The 18,511-nt window shown below is 36.3% G+C and overlaps 1 protein-coding gene across 1 annotated transcript in view; it reads right to left on the bottom strand.

Annotated features, from left to right (window-relative positions):
• RNF180 (ring finger protein 180) overlaps positions 1 to 18,511 on the bottom strand; it is a 232,461-nt gene that overhangs the window by 43,784 nt on the left and 170,166 nt on the right. The window contains 1 exon segment of the mRNA XM_033179678.1: positions 8,148 to 8,373. Within this exon segment, the coding sequence (XP_033035569.1) occupies positions 8,148 to 8,373 (226 nt within the window).

Below are 18,511 nucleotides of genomic sequence, written 5' to 3'. Positions count from 1 at the left end.
TATTAAAAATTTTCAGTTACCTACTTAAGGTATTAGAAAAAATATATAAACTAAATATCAAATCCATAAATTCACAAATATATTGCTAAGGATGAAGTTAAAATAAGTACTTAAGAAAAAAACTGTTGATATAAAGAAAACCTTTAGATTTAAAAAAATCACAGGGTATGTGGATTTAGTGAAAATTGTAAAAGTGGTATAGAAATGTTTGAGAAACACTGCTCTAACTACCATGCTTATTTTGCTATTCCTTTTTATTTTAAAAATACTCAATTCTGTAAGTTTAAGAATGCCTACACTAGAATGTATCGTGACAAGTATGGCTTTTAGAAACAGAGACTAAAAGTACAAGATGAACAGAAAAAAGAAGAGTAGAGGTATACACGGAGGCAAGAATAAAACCACTATTAGCATTAGAATTAACAGACCAGACTTACTGGTATAAAATAAAAGAAAGTGTGAAATGGCCTTAATGGGAATAAGGACAATAGACCAAGACAAATGATAAATTGTCATAGTGGATAAGAAGAGACACGTGATATTCTTGCAAATGAGCTGTATATCTTGGATAATGTCCAGCAGGGCATCAGAACATCAGACAGAACTCAGGATATTCTTCATTGTGTGGGACTGGCCAAGTGCTGCAGGATATGTCATCCCCACCCTGCTGTCTAGATGCTAGGAGCATGCTCCAATTAGTATGAGAGTCATAATATCCCTGGTATTTTTCTGTTCCATCACTTAAAATCCTAGTTAGTTTAAATGTAATTTCCATACCTAGTCTGGGACTTCCATAGACAAGGTAGAGAATTAGCTATTTCCTTTTCCTTTTTCCAGTGGAGTTCACCCATACATCTGCTCATCAGCACCTGGTTCCACTGTTAAGGCCCATGAGTACTGGTGTTGGGGGGTGGTGTATGGTCTAAAGGGAGAGGGAGGTTAAGGGAGGAAAATAATGTAACAATAAAGGGAATCATCCTTGCTGAGGCATGGGTGTATTGTGAATGGGGTGGGGGTGACAGTGAGAAATTTCACTGTGGGGAGGCAGGTTGCAATGACCGTGGCTCCCTTTGCAACCCATGAAACACTCCTATCTTCTATGTGACTATGGACTGGGATCTGAACAGCTGAAACAGGGTCTGTTAGTAGCAATGCCTGCAGGAGGATAGGAATGCCCTCCAGAGTCAGTACACAATGGGAGAAATGGCATGCTTAGTATGAACGCTGCAGTCAGAAAGTCAACAAGAAAAGATAATGGATCCTCTCAACCCAAGACAATGATGTCTTTGTGGGCAGGATCCCCTCATCTGGATTACTCCATTCCATAAAACATTTCTAAATTATGCCTTTTCCCCTTCCTTGCCCTGCAGATTCTTTTGGGAAGCACACAGCACCTCCTGGAACAGGCCCACATCTAAAATGTGGTAGCTCCAAGTATGAAAAGATGTGAGGTTATCAGTCAATGAATGTGAAGTGTCCCACCTATCCTAAGGTCTTCCTCAGCTCTACATACACTGGGAGGCTTCTCATTTCCACAAACAACAACAAAAACTCTTTGGGACACTCCAGAACTTTCCCAACCCACAAGCGTACTTGGAATCTGCCATGTTGAAATTTATTGTTTTCTGAAGTGACTGAACATTTTATAATTCCAGCCAGCAATATACAGAAGTTCCGATTTCTCCACATCCCCACCAATACTTGTTTTTATCTTTCTGACTGTAGCCATGCTGCTGGGTGTGAAGTGATAGCTCATTATACTTTTAATCTGCATTTCACTAGTGACTAATGATGTTGAGCATCTTTTCACATGCTTATTGGCCATTTTTAAATCATCTTTGGAGAACTGTCTATTCAATTCTTTTGCCCATTTTTCAATTGGGTTATTTGTCTTTTTATTAAGTTATAAGAGTTCTTTATATATTCTAGATACTAGATCCTTATCATACACATGATTTACAAATATATCCTTTCATTCTGTGGTTGTCTTTTTACTTTCCTGATAAATTCTTTAAAGCAAGGAAGTTTTCAACTTTGAACTCTATTTTTTCTTTGGCTGTTCATACATCAGATCTTATATCTAAGGAGTCGCTACTTAATCTTGGTTCACAAAAAACTATATGTATGTTTTCTTCTAAGAGTTTTATATTTTCCACTCTCACATTTAGTTCTTTTTTCTATATTGAGTTAACATATACATGGCACGAGGTAGGGGTCTAAATTCATTCTTTTACATGTGAGTATCCAGTTGTCCCAGTGCCATTTTTTTGAAATGACACAAAGGCCAATTCTTATAATTCTTGTCAAAAATCAATTAACCATAGATGTATGGGCTTCTTTCTGGACTCTCCTCCTGGAGGTTTTAATTATTTTCTTTTATGTTTGGTAACTTGGATGAATTAGTTTAGGGAAGTCTGTTTCTCCTACTGTGTGCAGCCTCTGATGATACTCTAGAATACAGACTGAGGAATGTGTGATCAGTCTCCCTGATCACCAAGGATGACTGTACATAGCTTTAGTGAGGTTCTTTGACTGTCTCTTTCCATAATCTCTCCTTTAAGCTTCTGTCTGGACTGTCTTTATTAGTATCACACTCAGCTGTTAGATTCTACTAATTGCTTGGTGATTGCTCTACTGTTTCTAACAATTCCCTGGGGCATAACTTGCTCTGTATATAGTCTGATTCATTTAAAGTCCATCTCTTTGGCAGGAGCCCTGTCCTGCCAGTCTGAGGTTTACTGCACCTTAGGAAGGCTCTTCTTAGCTGTCTCTTTCTGTGATTATCTTCTAGTTTATTTATTATTTTGCTTTTTGCTATTAGAGCTACCAGTCTCCCCTAAATTGCTTACCATCAAAAACTCCATTGTTTTCAACAACACACAATTCATAGGCAAGAATTTCCCTACATCCTGTTCTAATTAAAATCAGTTCCTTTAAATAGAGCTTCAGAGCTTTCTGTTCTTAGTCTGTCTCCTCCCTTTGGCAGAACCTCTGCATCACTGCACTAGAGCTGGGTACAGGGACAGTGGTCTGTTTCTCCCAGTGTAACACTCCTGCTCTACGAGTAAGGCACTGGGCAGGAATGGTAGCTCCTGATCTTCTTTGGTTTGGCTTGGCTCTCCTGGCTTGGAACCTCTGCCCTATTAGCAAACCGGGGTGAGGGAGCTCAGGGCTCAGGATACTAAGACTCATGTGCCTGGAGTAGAACTTCCACCTTACAAGTGGAGGATAGGTGGGAAAGGGAGCTCCAGTGCTCTTGGCTGTGCCTGCCTGGAATACAGCTTCTGCAACATGAAGCTGAGAGGATAAGTGATATCAGTGGTCTACTTCCCCTGTGGTGAAACTATAGCACTAGACTAGGCAGTGGGAGAATGGACGGAGGGAGCCCAATCTTCCTAGTTGTACCCACTTGAATTAAACTTTTGTCACATTGAGCTAGCAGTGATGGGTTTGAAAGCTGGTCCTGTCTCAAATGCTACAGGCTCTCATTCTTATAATAGCAGTAGATTTTAGTAGATATTTTTGAATAAATGCTTCATTTGCTGTATGTCTTTAGGATTACTTCTAATCTGTTTTTTAAAAAATTATTTTCACCAGTTAAATGCTGATTTTGCTGGGGAAGTGTCCACTGAGCTTCTTATAGAACCAATCCAGAATTATTTCTTCATTTATAAACTTCATTATTAATGTCGTTCTAAGGGGATATAAGTTTTTTTAAACTACCTTCCTCCCTTCTCACCTATCAAATAATTGATATGCTTTTATCTGTTACGTTGCTCTTGGTTGAAACTAATGCAAGTTTACTCAAACTGACTTAGTTAATTAACAAATTTAATATTTCATGTATTAAAGCATAGGCTTCAAATTTGGCTGAATCACTGGTCCAACAGTGTCTTCAAGACCCCATGTTCATGTCTGTCCTAAGTTCTACAATCCAAACATAAGACTTCATACTAAGTCTCATAAGACAGCTACTTGTAACTATCCCTGTTATATACCTTCTTGTTTATGTCCAAAGGGAGAGAAAATGGTTTCTTCATTTCATGTCTTAAAAGAAAAGACAAACCTTCTCATCTCATTGACCCAAACTGGACCACATGCCTATTTGTGAACCAATTATTGGCAAAAGGGATAGATTACCCAGGAACAGAGGATGGGGTCTGCTACCAAGAGCCACCTGATCTGTGTTGGAAGAGCTGCATACTCAGGGTTATGTTGAGAAGAAAGGAGGAGGTTATGCATACTAATTAGCAACCAACAGTGAACACTATGAATTTTTTTTTAATCAACTTTCAACAGTATACCTTGACTTCCATTAAAAACATAGATATTAATGTTTCTACCCTTTTCTGTACATATCCTATCCCACATCAACTTCTCAACAGCTAACAGTGTAAAGTAATTTAAACAAGAAATTAGTTTGTTATAGTTCAGTTTTAAAGTCATTAATTTTCTAAAGCACACTGAATGGTGTAAATGTGGGAGTAACTTCATTATATTTCTATTCATTGAGCTACTATAATAGAACTGTTACAACTAATCCCTTATTCCACACATATCTTTAGAAAATGACAGCTTTACCACTTTAATCTTTAAAAAGGCCCCACGATAATAACAGTCCCTGGTTTATACACAATTTGAATGGTGACAACTGAGGTAGCTGACATACTAATTAATTCATTTAATAAATAACTCCCAGTGTAAGCTGACTGGTAACAGAAAAGCCTAAGACTGGGAAACTAAGTTTCCTAAAATATCAAAAAAAGCAAAAACTAAATAAGGGGAAAAAATCTCATCTACAATAGCAAGAACAAAAATATATAGGTACAAAACTAATAAATGTGCAGAGTCTTTAGGAAAGAAATTTCGGAACTTTATTGAGAGGTGGTATACCATGACAACAATGACTCAATATTATAAAAATGTCAATTAAAATGTCAATTATCCCCAAATTAAGTTTAATTCACTTGTGAGCAATTAAAACACAAATGCTAGAATAATTATAAAAGTGGAGTAAAAGTATAGGACAAGATAAAGATGAAAAGAATAGCTGCTAAAGAGCATTTTAGAAATTACTGTAATTGCTTTTTAAAGAAATACAATTCAGTCATAGTAACAGTAGATTGTTCAATGAATGCTGCCAGGACACATGCCTAAGGAATCAAAAAAATGTACTTTATTATTTACCAAACCATGCACCAGAATAAATGGACAGGAGTTATATGTGGGGACATGAGGACAAACTGAAACCTTAAACAAATATAGGGAAAGAGAATGTTTAATTAATTCTGTAGTAAGAAAGGCCTAAAACTAGCTTTGAAATTATAAATAATAAAGGCAAAGATCACTACATGGCAAAGGTCACTTCAACATACAAATGGAGAAGTCCTGCACATTCAAAAAATACCATAAACAAAATTAAAGTACAAATGACAAAAAAGGAAAATTTATTACCATATAGGACAAAAGCTGACACCAAATATAAAAAATCCGGTCACAAATGTAAAAAGGAAAATTAGGATAGTCAGGACTCTAGAGACAACAAGCCCTCACACACTTCTGCTTACAATAATTTCAGTATAATTTTGCAATGTATATGTACCCTTAAAATATGCAGGCTTTAACTACCATTTCTACTTCTGGAAATTCATCTCAAGGAAGTACTCTGTAATGTGTTCAAATATTTATCCACATATATCAGTAAATAAATATAAATAAATAAACTAAATTTCCCAAAAGAGTAGGCTGGCTAAGCAGGGCCATAATATAATCACAAGAACTTTAAGTTAAACAAACACAATAGCTTAAAGACCATATGTACAATATAATCTGATTCTAATATATTCTGGAAGGATATCAGTTTTAAATGATAGAAATACAGCTAATTTTGAGCTTACAATTTTATTTATATTTTCTGATTTTCCTATAATGAAACTGTATTATCTATATAATTTTAAGTTATTTTTATAAGAAAACTAAACCACATTCTTTGGTTACTAACAATGTTACTTTCCCTAATTTATACTATGATATTGCCTCATTTTTTACCAAAAAATACCATAAGATAAAACACCAGAAAACCTGGCAGTGCATTTGCTCTGACGATGTTTTTGAGGACATTGCCTAGTCTCTCTCCCAATATGCCCTAGAGGAGAAATAACATAAAAAATTTGTTTAAAGACAATTGCCAGAAAAACCTTTGCTTATCCTGAGGAATTGGCATGCTTTTTTTTTTTTTTTCACGGATCCTGAGAAGCCTTTGTATATTGACTTTTATTTTGCTTTAGGCAATCAGAAAAAGCAAATTTAAAAGCAAATACTTCATTTAATTGTAGTATTAGGTTGGTGCAAAAGTAATTGTGGTTTTTGCCATTAAAAATAAAATACTACGTAGGATCATATGCTTATGTATCTGTCTACTTACCCTCACCTGATCTTTATAATCCATTTCAATTCGTAATTCCCTTGTCCTGCTACTTCATTAAATGTATTTTAAAAATCACCTCAAATCCTTTTGAGGTAGAGTATAAACAAGTAAGTAGAATATTCCTACTATCAGCCTCTAAATGACAGCACACAACCAAATATAGTCTACATTGGAAAAGACTATAAGTATTCCCAATGTGATTTATTTTAGAATAACTGATTTTAAAAATAAAGGAAGATATGAAATTTTTGTTTTAATAAATGAACCAAGAAAAACTTGAGTCATTACTGTTTTAGGACTTGAAGAAAATAAATTTTATAACCCTTACCAGTGTTAAGTGAGATCCTGGAAGGCAGGGACAACATCTGCCTAAACACTGCATATTGCCTAGATGCTTCCTATCAAAACAAGTTTTTAGTTTGCTTGTAAAGCTGGCCAGAGATAACATTGACCAAATGGTGTCACTGGTGCTTCTCTTTTTTGTCACCCCAAAAGACCCAGCAAGAGATCTGGTATTAGAAAATAACCCTTTTCTCCCACACCTCAACATTCCAGCCAGAGGCCAGAGAAGAACTTCCAGTAAGGTTTGACCCTCTCATGGAAGTGCATCCTTTCATTTCTGTACCCTTTATGGTCTTCCCTATGAAAGGAGTAAATGAATTGTCTGGTGAGACTGATGACAGCCTGGTGTCCTGACCACATTTCTTGACTGGGGTAGAGTCGCTGTGCTTGGCAAGTCCTTTTGGCTCTAGATCTGCCTAAGCTCAGTGCAGTAATTTTGTGCTGCAGTCTACATGCACTAGGTAGAACAGAGAGGCACAGCTTTAGTTTCTCTTCTTTGTTTGATTACTGAGCCTATAAAGGTTTGCAAGCCTTCATGCAGCTGGTTGGGTAGGACAGTCAAAGCTTACTTTAATAATCTGATTCTCCCATGCAGGTGGGTCCTCGGATTTCCTTGAGGGAAGAAAGATGCACCATGTATTTATTCTCTTCAGTTTTACTATTAATGTAGTACATACTCGGGTCCTCATTTGGCTCCTTTACGGCTGAAAGGAGAATGTGAAGATAGAAAATTTCCCACCTAACATTTAGCACACAGTAGTGTATTCTATCATTCTACCCTTAGTCATTCTCTGTGTTCCACATTCATTTTCTCTTCATTAATGTTTTAAATTTTGTATTACATCTTTACATGAAAATTAGGTCAACAAGTCATTGCTCCAATTTGACTTTTTTCCTGTCCAAAGAGAAGGACCTTAACCTTAAGAACATTAAGAAGGTTGAGAAAATTTTGCGTTTGGGAGAAAGATGTAATAATTGTACTTAGATATTTATGGATTTATTCTCTGTGACTCCAAAGGAAATAACAAGAGCCAAAGAATAAGGGGTAGTGGAAGGCAGATACGAGGAATAAATAATCAACAGCACTGCTTCAAATGGAACTTCCTTAAAACTAGAAATGTCCAAGGCCGAACAACTAGTTACAGTGTTTTAGAAAGGATCTGAGTGCAGAGTAGGGAATTCGAGATGAGGATCTATTCTCATCTATGATTCTAACAGTTTTATAAGTTGGGTAAGCACTGTTTTATAAACTGGAGAATAACAAATTATGGTATATGTGATTTATCAGTAACTTTTTAATAATTTATAAAGTACCTTTAGAACTATAACCAAGAGGTAGAATAATCAGACAATCATGTTAATGAAAGAGAATAGTTACCTGTCTGGAAAAAGACTCTAGAAATAATTGTCCGACACAACGGGCATGGAGTGCTGGAAGGATTGTCTTTGGCCAGAGTCCGTAAGCAGGGCTCACAGAAGATGTGGTGGCAAGGGTAACACATATAAGGGTTGAAGTAAACATCCAGACACACTGCACAGATGTAGCTATCCTTTTCTTCTGCATATTCATTGTCTTCATCTGTACTCATCTCATTATTCAAAGTCTGCAAAACACAAGAAAACTTTTTTTTCTTAATTTAGTGTGAGATTGGTTTCCTTAAGATAGCTTTTATATTTTGTTAAAATGAACGAAAATATTTCAGAAGCATATAATCTGTTTGTGACATACTCAAAGTAACAGAAATGCTACCTTTCAAAGTCAAGAAACTAAAAATATACATGAAAACCCAGAAGCCTACTTTTCTTTTTAGTATTGTGACATAGTGCTAAGTGTTAAAATATACCTAAACCTAATATAGCTAAACCTATTAAGTATACCTGTATTTTGGCTTAATCAACAGTAGATATGTGTTAGGTGTACCAGTCCCAGAATTATGTAGATTCTCTATTTACCCCATTCCTACCACAGAAAATTAGCTGGTTCTCACAAGGTTATAGAGTTTTAATATGAGCATCCATGCATGATGAAAAGTGAAGGCAGAAGGCGTCATACTTCATTCTCATACTGTACAAGGAACATTCTCTATTCTATATTTTGTGTCTTCCTGGACCTCAAAGAAAGAGTCAAAGTCTAAGCGGTGTCAGGAGGAAAGCAAAGCAAATCTGGGAGTAATTATGGGATTAGCCTTGCTATGGGAAAACATGATGAGCTTCTCTCCCTTCCCAAATGGAATTGTTAGGAAAAAGGTACAGCAGGTTCTTAATAATGTCATTTCATTCAACATTGTCTTATTATAACGATGATGAGAAAAAATTGATTTCCAGCTGGGGCTGCTGTCTGTGTGGAGTTTCTGTCTGTGTGGAGTTTGCATGTTGTCCCTGTGTTTGTGTGCATTTTCTCTGGGTAATCCAGTTTCCTCTTATATCCCAAAGACGTGCATGTTAGGTACACTGGTGTGTCTAAATGGTCCCAGTTGGGGTGAGTGCTGGTGTGTGTGAGTGTGCCCTGTGAAGGGATCGTGTCCCATCCAGGCCTGGTTTCTGCCTTGTACCCTGAGCTGCCAGGACAGGCTCCAGTAATTATCTTGTTTTTATTCATCTTTTGTTAATACATATATAGCTCACATTTATTTCAGTATTTAGTATTAGAGGTGTTTTGGTCTTTAGAAGTTTGGTGATGCTTTTGTGATCAGAAATAGGCTGTAAAAATTGAACTCTTTATTCATATCGATTAGCCTACGGTAAAATTGGTGGTGTTATTTCGCTTAAAGTCACTGATATTATGTTGGTGTAAAGTAATTGCGGTTTTTGCTACTAAACTGCAATTACCTTTGCATCCACCTAAAACATCACCAGTAGGTTGTTGGAAATGGTGGCTTTAAGCAAAATAAATGAGGATTTACTGTAGTTAGGAAAGAGGTAGTTCAGAGGTTAGTATTAATAGTAGGTCTGTTAGCAGAATTCCTGTAACTCACAATTTCCTTATTTATGAAACTGCTGTGAGGAGTAAATGAGGTAATCCACTTAATACATTTAGTATGATACCTGGCATATAGTAATTAATTATCAAAAAATGTTAGCCACGGCCATACTTCTGTACCCTCCCCCATCCCTTCTGCTCTTTCTCTACAGGTTCTGTAGTTTTTGCTAAAGCCTTGAGAACATTTTTCTCAAACCAGGCATTTAAAACAGTGCTTATAATATAAAACATACTATGAGTGTTCACTGTTATTATTATATTCTATTTGTATTATTATTATTTTGACACCGAATCCTGCTCTGTTGCCCAGGCTGGAGTGCAGTGGCGTGATCTCTGCACACTGAGCCTCTGCTTCCTGGGTTCAAGTGATTCTCCTGCCTCAGCCTCCCAAGTAGTTGAGATTACAGGCATGTGGCATGGTACCCAGCTATTCTTTATATTTTTAGTAGAGACAGGGTTTCACCATGTTGGCCAGGTTGGTCTTGAACTCCTGGGCTCAAGTGATCCACCTGTCTTGGCCTCCCAAAGTGCTGGGATTACAGGCGTGAGCCACCACACCCAGCCTATATCCTATTTGTATTCTTGAGATTAATCTTAACTGTTAAGAAAAATAGTTGAAGTTCAGTATCTGTAATCTCCTCCTTCTAAATAAGACATTATATTCGCAACTCCAAACACAAAGACTGCTCTCTCAGTCTACTTGTCAGGAACATGTTCTTTAAAACTTGTTATCTACGCATTTTAACTATATTTTACTCTTCTGCTTATTTTCATTCTTTGGCTTATTTAATAATGCTTTTTCATATTCCTTATTGTCCTCTTTATTTTGTTATTTTACTTTACTTATTTTCATAGGTTTTGGGGGAACAGGTGGTTTTGGTTACATGAGTAAGTTGTTTAGTGCCGATTTGTGAGATTTTGGTGCACCCATCACCTGAGCAGTACACACTGAATCCAATTTGATTCCTCACTCCCTTTCCCCTTTCCCCCTGGGTCCCCAAAGTCCATTGTGTTATTCTTATGCCTTTGCATCCTCATAGCTTAGCTCCCACTTAGGAGTGAGAACATACAATGTTTGGTTTTCCATTCCTGAGTTACTTCACTTAGAATAATGGTCTCTAGTTCTATCCAGGTTGCTGAGAATGCCATTATTTCATTCCTTTTATTAGCTGAATAGTATTCTGATATATATACTATTGATGATGATATATATATACTGATATATATATATATATATATCACCAACAGTGTAAAAGCATTCCTATTTCTCCACACCCTCACCAGCATCTATTGTTTGACTTTTTAATAATCACCATTCTGACTTGCATGAGATGGTATCTCATTGTAGTTTTGATTTGCATTTCTCTAATGATCAGTGATGTTGAGCTTGTTTTCACATGTTTGTTGGCTGCATAAAATTGTGAGAAGTATCTGTTCATATCCTTTGCCCACTTTTTGATGGGGTTGTTTTTTTCTTGTAAATTTAAGTTTCTTATAGATTCTGGATACTAAACCATTGTCAGATAGGTAGATTGCAAAAATTTTATCCCATTCTGTAGCTTGCCTATTCACTCTGATTATAGTTTCTTTTGCTATGCAGAAGCTCTTTAGCTTAATTAGATCCTCTTTATCAATTTTAGCCTTTGTTGCAATTGCTTTTGGCGTTTTCTTTCTTTTTTTTTTTGCTTTTGGCGTTTTCATAATTAAATCTTTGCCCATGCCTATGTCCTGAATGGTATTGCCTAAGTTTTCTTCTAGGGTTTTTGTGGTTTTGGGTTTTACATTTAAGTCTTTAATCCACCTTGAGTTAATTTTTTTATAAGGTGGAAGGAAGGAATCCAGTTTGTTTTCTGCATATGACTAGCTGGTTTTCCAAGCACCATTTATTAAATAGGGAGTCCTTTCCCCATTGCTAGCTTTTGTCAGGTTTGTTGAAGATCAGATGGTTGTAGATGGGTGGCGTTATTTCTGAGGTCTCTGTTCCATTGGTCTATATGTCTGTTTGGGTACTAGTATTATGCTGTTTTGGTTACTGTAGCCTTGTAGTAGTTTGAAGTCAGGTAGCGTGATGCCTCCAGTCTTCTTCTTTTAGCTTAGGATTGTCTTGGCTCTACGGGCTCTTTTTTGGTTCCATATGAAATTCAGAGTAGTTTTTTCTAATTCTGTGAAAAATGTCCATGGTAGTTTGGGAATAGCACAGAATCTATAAATTACTTTGGGCAGTATGGCCATTTTCATGATACTGATTCTTCCTATCCATGAGGATGAAATGTTTTTCTACTTGTTTGTGTCCTCTTATTTCCTTGAGCAGTGGTTTGTAGTTCTCCTTGAAGAGGTCCTTCACGTCCCTTGTTAGCTGTATTCCTAGGTATTTTATTCTCTTTGTAGCAATTGTGAATGGGAGTTCATTCATGATTTGGCTCTGTTTGTCTATTGTTGGTGTATAGGAATGCTTGTGATTTTTACACATTGATTTTGTATACTGAGAGTTTGCTGAAGTTGCTTATCAGCTTAAGGAGGTTTTGGGCTGAGACTATGGAGATTTCTAAATATAGAATATATAAACATGTCATTTGCAACAGCAACAATTTGATTTCCTCTCTTCCTATCTGAATACTGCCCCCCCCCACCCCCCCGCTTTTTTTTCTCTTGCCTGATTGCCCTGGCCAGAACTTCCAATACTATGTTGAACAGGAGTGGTGAGAGGAGGGCATCCTTGTCTTGTGCCAGTTTTCAAATGGAATGCTTCCAGCTTTTGCCCATTCATGATTTTAATTTTAATTTCTTCTTTTTTTTTTTAAGACGGAGTCTTGCTCTGTCCCTCAGGCTGGAGTGCAGTGGCTCAATTTCGGCTCACCGCAAGCTCCACCTCCCGGGTTCCCGCCATTCTCCTGCCTCAGCCTCCTGAGTGGCTGGGACTACAGGCGCCTGCCACCATGCCCAGCTAATTTTTTGTATTTTTAGTAGAGACAGGGTTTCACCATGTTAGCCAGGATGGTCTCAAACTCCTGACATCATGATCCGCCCGCCTCAGCCTCCCAAAGTGCTGGGATTACAGGCGTGAGCCATTATGCCGGGCCTTAATTAGAGCTTTCATAATATCCCTTTTGTTTTCTGGATCTGTTTTTCCTTGTGTCATGTTTTTTGTTTCTTCTTTTACATTATTGATATTTGCTTTATTTTTATATACAAAGGATTAGGTTTATTAGTATAGGTAGCTGACACAGATTCCCTCACTTGTGTAGGTCTTTTTCTGCAAGAGATCACTACTCTGAATAGAGGAAATTGACTGCAAATCCTAAATGAACGAGATATGTCAATAAACATGTATCTTTGTATATATGAGTGGGAAGCAAGCATACAGGCTCAGGATTCTCACAATTGCTAAAATATAGAATGTTTTCCTAGGGAGTGAAGGATTTACTTCACTCATGAGAACTGCCTTTCCGTACCCACCACTAATCTATTTCCAGACTCTGCTTCTCCCTCCAGCTCCAAGAACCAGGCACGTCCTTGAATTTAGGAAGGAGTTCCCACGGTGTTACCAGAGCGTAAATGTCAAAGCTAGCTATTCTTTACACGGGAAGTGGAAGGGCCGGATCAAGAGTAGGCCAACTATTCAACAGGTTATCTAGTAACAATTGTAATGTTCACACCTGTGGCTCTAAACCTTTACTGCCTATCAAAATCAGCTGGAAAGCTTGTTAGACTATATAATGTTGGGTCCATCCCTAGAGGTTCTGTTTCAGTAGGTCTGGGATGGGGCCTGAGAATTTGCATTTTTAATAGGTTCCCAGGTAATGCTGATGCTGTTGGCTCACACGTTGAAAACTGATGATTCATATCACTACCTATATTCCTGCTACCTGGCTGATTTTTTAAACAATTTTCAGATCATTTTAATGAATACAAAGTTCCCCCACAGTCCCACTCTTCTAGATCTTATGACACCTGCCAAATCTTGTAAAAATAAAGATTCAACTGTACATAATATTTATTTTGTTTTGACTGCTGCTAGTTTGTTTTCATAATAAAAGGCCCCAGGCATCCCTATAACTTGTATGCCACTCCTCACTCACCTATTGAAAGGAAACACTTCTTCCTCAGCTGGATAATACTCTTAGGAGCTTAAATCATATATTCTGCATTACTCACAGGGTACATGATGTACTTATGACCTCAGCCAGCCCACCCAATAGGAGGAGGAAAGCTCTAGACTTTGAAAAACATTAGTATTTTAAATTTTTTAAACAGTGTATTTCTAAATAATTTCAAGTTTATAGAAAAAGCACAAAGCACAAAGAATAATATAAAGAACCCTACCTTACACTAAGGTTCATCAATTGTTAACATTTGCCTTTATTGTATTCTCTTTCTCGTTCATATTATTTCATATAATCACACTGCACATCACAACTTTCAAAATCAGCAAATTAAACATTAACACAATAGTATAATGTATAGTACATCAAATTTTAATAATTTTTCCAGTGGTGTCTTTTATAACATTTTTAAAATGAAATAAAGAACAATCTTTATTGTCCAAAATGTTAGGATCCTTTATTGTGGTATATGCATTATAAGCATGTAGCTGAGGACTCAACCTCAAGGTAACCTTTCTATAGGAACAAAGGTTTTATTTTTTTTTTTCCACACAAAAGTTTTAGGTTCACAGAAAAATTGTGCAGAAAGTATGGAGAATTTCCATATGCTTTCTCTACACACGCACATGCACATACATAGAGTTTTGCCTATTTTTAACATCTCACGTTATTGTGGTACATTTGTTACAAATGATGAACGAACTTTAATACATTATTAACAACTGAAGTCCACAGTTTACATTAGGGCTCACTCTTTTTGTTGTACAATTCTATGGGTTTTGTCAAATGCATAATGTCATGTATCCTAATTGATTTTTGATCTTGAAATTATTCCAGCTCTCTGATGAGAACTCTCAATTCTACATCAGTTTTTTTTTTTTTTTCTTGGGCATTTAAAAGATCAATTTGCTTCATTTTCTAAATAAATGCAAATACAATTGTTTCTTACTGCCTAGAAATCCCTGAGTCTGTTCAACTGATGGTATATTGCTGTTTCCCAGCAGTATGATACATTTATTATTTCTAAAATATACCCTTTTCTATAATCCCACTTTTTTTATTTATTTTCTTTTTTTCTTTTTAATTATACTTTAAGTTCTAGGGTACATGTGCACAATGTGCAGGCTTGTTATATATGTATACATGTGTCATGTTGGTGTACTGCACCCATTAACTCCATTAACTCGTCATTTACCTTAGGTATATCTCCTAATGCCATCCCTCCCTGCTCCCCTCACCCCATGACATGCCCTGGTGTGTGATGTTCCCCTTCCTGTGTCCAAGTGTTCTCATTATTCAATTCCCACCTATGAGCGAGAACATGCGGTGTTTGGTTTTTTTGTCCTTGCAATAGTTTGCTGAGAATGATGGTTTCCAGCTTCATCCACGTCCCTACAAAGGACATGAACTTGTCCTTTTTTATGGCTGCATAATATTCCATGGTGTATACGTGCCACATTTTCTTAACCCAGTCTATGACTGTATAATCCCACTTTTAACTCTCAGTTGAAAAGAAACAGAATAAGTATCACTTTGCTTTCAATAAAAATTGTCTAAAAAAGTTGTATAAAGTAAGTGAAAATTTTCACCTCGTCTTATTATATATATATGTATGTGTGTATATACAATTGTTCCCCCTTATTTGTGGTTTCACCTGAAAATTTACCTGAAAATATTAAATGGAAAACTCCAGAAATAAGCAATTCATGTTTTAAATTGTGTGTCATTCTAGGTACATGATGAAATCTTCTGCCATCCTACCTAGGATGTGAATCATTTCTTTGTCCAGTATATCCACTTTGTATACATTACCCACTTGTTAGTTATTTCATACATGTCTCAGTTATCAGATTGACAGATCATAAGAAGAAGGGCGAGTATGGTAAATAAAATATTCTGAGACAGAAGAGGGAGGCCACATTCCCATAACTTTTATTACAGAATATAGTTAATTGTTCTTTTATTGTTAACCTCTTACTGTGCCTAATATGTAAGTTAAACTTTATCACAGGTTGTATATATAGAAAAAAAATACAGTACACATACAGTACATACAGCACAGAAGGTGCCCAACTGAAAATGGTTCAACTTAGGATGATGTCAAAATTATATGCATTCAGTAGAAACCATACTTTGAGCACTCATCGATCTATTGTTTTTTTACTTTCAGTGCGGTATTTAATAAATACATGAGATAGTCAACACTTTATTATAAAATAGGCTTTGTGTTAGATGATTTTGCCCAACTGTGGGCTAACTGTTCTGAGCACATTTAAGGTAGGCTAGGCTAAGCAACAATTTTTTTAGTAAGTTAGGTGTATATATATAGGGTTTGGTACTACCTGCTGCTTCAGGCATCCACTGGGGGTCTTAGACCATATCCTCTGTGGATAAGGCAGGACTACTGTGTGTGGATATATGTATATATATACACACACACTATATATGTATATATATACACACACACACACACAAATATATATACCTCACTTGATCATGCTTGGTTTTATCGCATTTTGCAGATATTGCTTTAAAAACAAATTACAGGTTTGTAGCAACCCTGTGACAAACAAGTCTGTTGGCATCCCTTCTCCTAATAGCATGTGCTCACTTAGTATCTATCATATATTTTAGCAATAAAGTATTTTAAAATTAAGACATACATTTTTTACACATAATACTACTGCACACTTAACATTACAGAACAGTATAACATAACTTTTTACATGCACTGGGAAACAAAACTCATGCAACTCATTTTCTTGCGATATTTGCTTTATTGTGATGGTCTGGAACCAAACCAATAGCTCTGAGGTATGCCTGTATATGTGTGTGTACACACACATACACACACACATATATAGTTGACATGGGTTTGAACTGGGTGGATATGCTTATATGTGGATCCATATTTTTTTCAATAAATATAGTTGGCCCTACATGTCTGCAGGTTCTGCATCTGCCATCAAACATGAATCTAAAATGCAGTATTTGTGAGAAGTAAAACCTGTGGATATGAAGGGCTAACTTTGTCATATATCTGGGTCCCAACAGGGCCTATTGTAGGACTTAAGTATGTGTGGATTTTAGTATTTGCCATGGGGTGTGAAGGGTTGCTGGAAGCATACCCCTTAGACATTGAGGGACATAGCTATATTTCAGTGCAAAATTAATAAACTTAACAATATTCTCTTGGACTACAGAAATATACCATAGAAGTAAAGGATAAGCATTCAAATTGCCTTCTCCATCAACACAATTATATTTCATATATTCAAGACTTAAAGATTATATTAGGTTAAGTATTAATTGTGTTTGATTTATATATTTTTATTTCAAGTTTAAAAATACGTGACCTAAGCTATATCATATCCAAAATCTTGTATCTGTTGCAATCGGAAGAATGCAGGGACAATTTCACAAAAATGTCACTACCTTAAACCCTAAATATCACAGTGTATTACAACACCATAGTAAGTTCTCAACAAATTGTGCATGGATGAATAAATATCACTCAGACCGCACATTGTCCTCGTAATTAAACCTCTTCTGCAGTACAAACATTTCCAGAAAGGGACACCTCACTTTCTGTAGTATCTTTGTGTGAGCTTATTAAATCACATTCCTCTCTAGCAAAATAAAATGATAGGGTATTTGTGGGAGACAAATATTTAATGGGCAAAATGGGTCCTTTAGGATAACAATTCTTAAGTGTGATTCACAGATTCCTGAGGGCAAAAGTATTCTCATAATAATATTAAAAGCTGGGGACAGTGACATGTGCCTGCGATCTCAGCTATTCTGGAGGTTGAGGCTAGAGGATTGAGCTCAGAAATTTGATTACAGCCTAGGCAACATAGCAAGACCCTGTCTCTAACAAAAAACAAAATAAAAACAACAAAATAATATACTGAAATGTTATTTGCCATTTTCACTGTGTTGGCAATTGTACTGATGGTGCAGAAGTAATAGTGGGTTAAACTGTTAGTGCCTTAGTGTGAATCAAGGCAGCAGGCCAAACTTTACAGCAGTTCAGCTGTATACCAAAGCATAACGGTTATTTTGAGTAAAAGCATTTTTTTTTTTTTTTTTTTTTTTTTGAGACAGAGTTACGCTCTTGTTGCCCAGGCTGGAGTGCAATGGCACGATCTTGGCTCACTGCAACCTCCGCCTCCCAGGTTCAAGCAATTCTCCTACCTCAGCCTCCCAAATAGCTGGGATTACAGGCATGCACTACCATGCCTGGCTAATTTTGTATTTTTAGTAGACAAGGGGTTTCATCATGTTGGTCAGGCTGGTCTCAAACTCCTGCATTAGCTTCTTTTTTCATAGAACACCATTTTTATTTAAACAATTGTCAGACAAGCTGATTATTCAGATTTGGTTATTTGGTAGACAATTTCACAAAAAAGAACAAAATAAATCTGTCACTCCAAGGGAAACAACTGACAGTATTTGCTGCCAATCAAAATCACAAAATTTGAACTTTCAAGCAAAAGTCAGAAGTTTGTAAAATTTGCTTTTGCTTACAGCTTCCCAATACTTAACGACTTTTGTTAAGAGACTGGTGGTGATATTAACAAATACTTTTTGATACTGCATAATAAAATGTCAACATTTAGAAGAGTTAGATAATTCAGTAAACAAATATCTTCTAAA

This window comes from Trachypithecus francoisi, unplaced genomic scaffold (assembly GCF_009764315.1).
Source record: "Trachypithecus francoisi isolate TF-2019V2 unplaced genomic scaffold, Tfra_2.0 Lachesis_group2, whole genome shotgun sequence".
NCBI classification, from domain to species: Eukaryota; Metazoa; Chordata; class Mammalia; order Primates; family Cercopithecidae; genus Trachypithecus; species Trachypithecus francoisi.
This window is presented reverse-complemented; position numbering and strand designations above follow the sequence as displayed.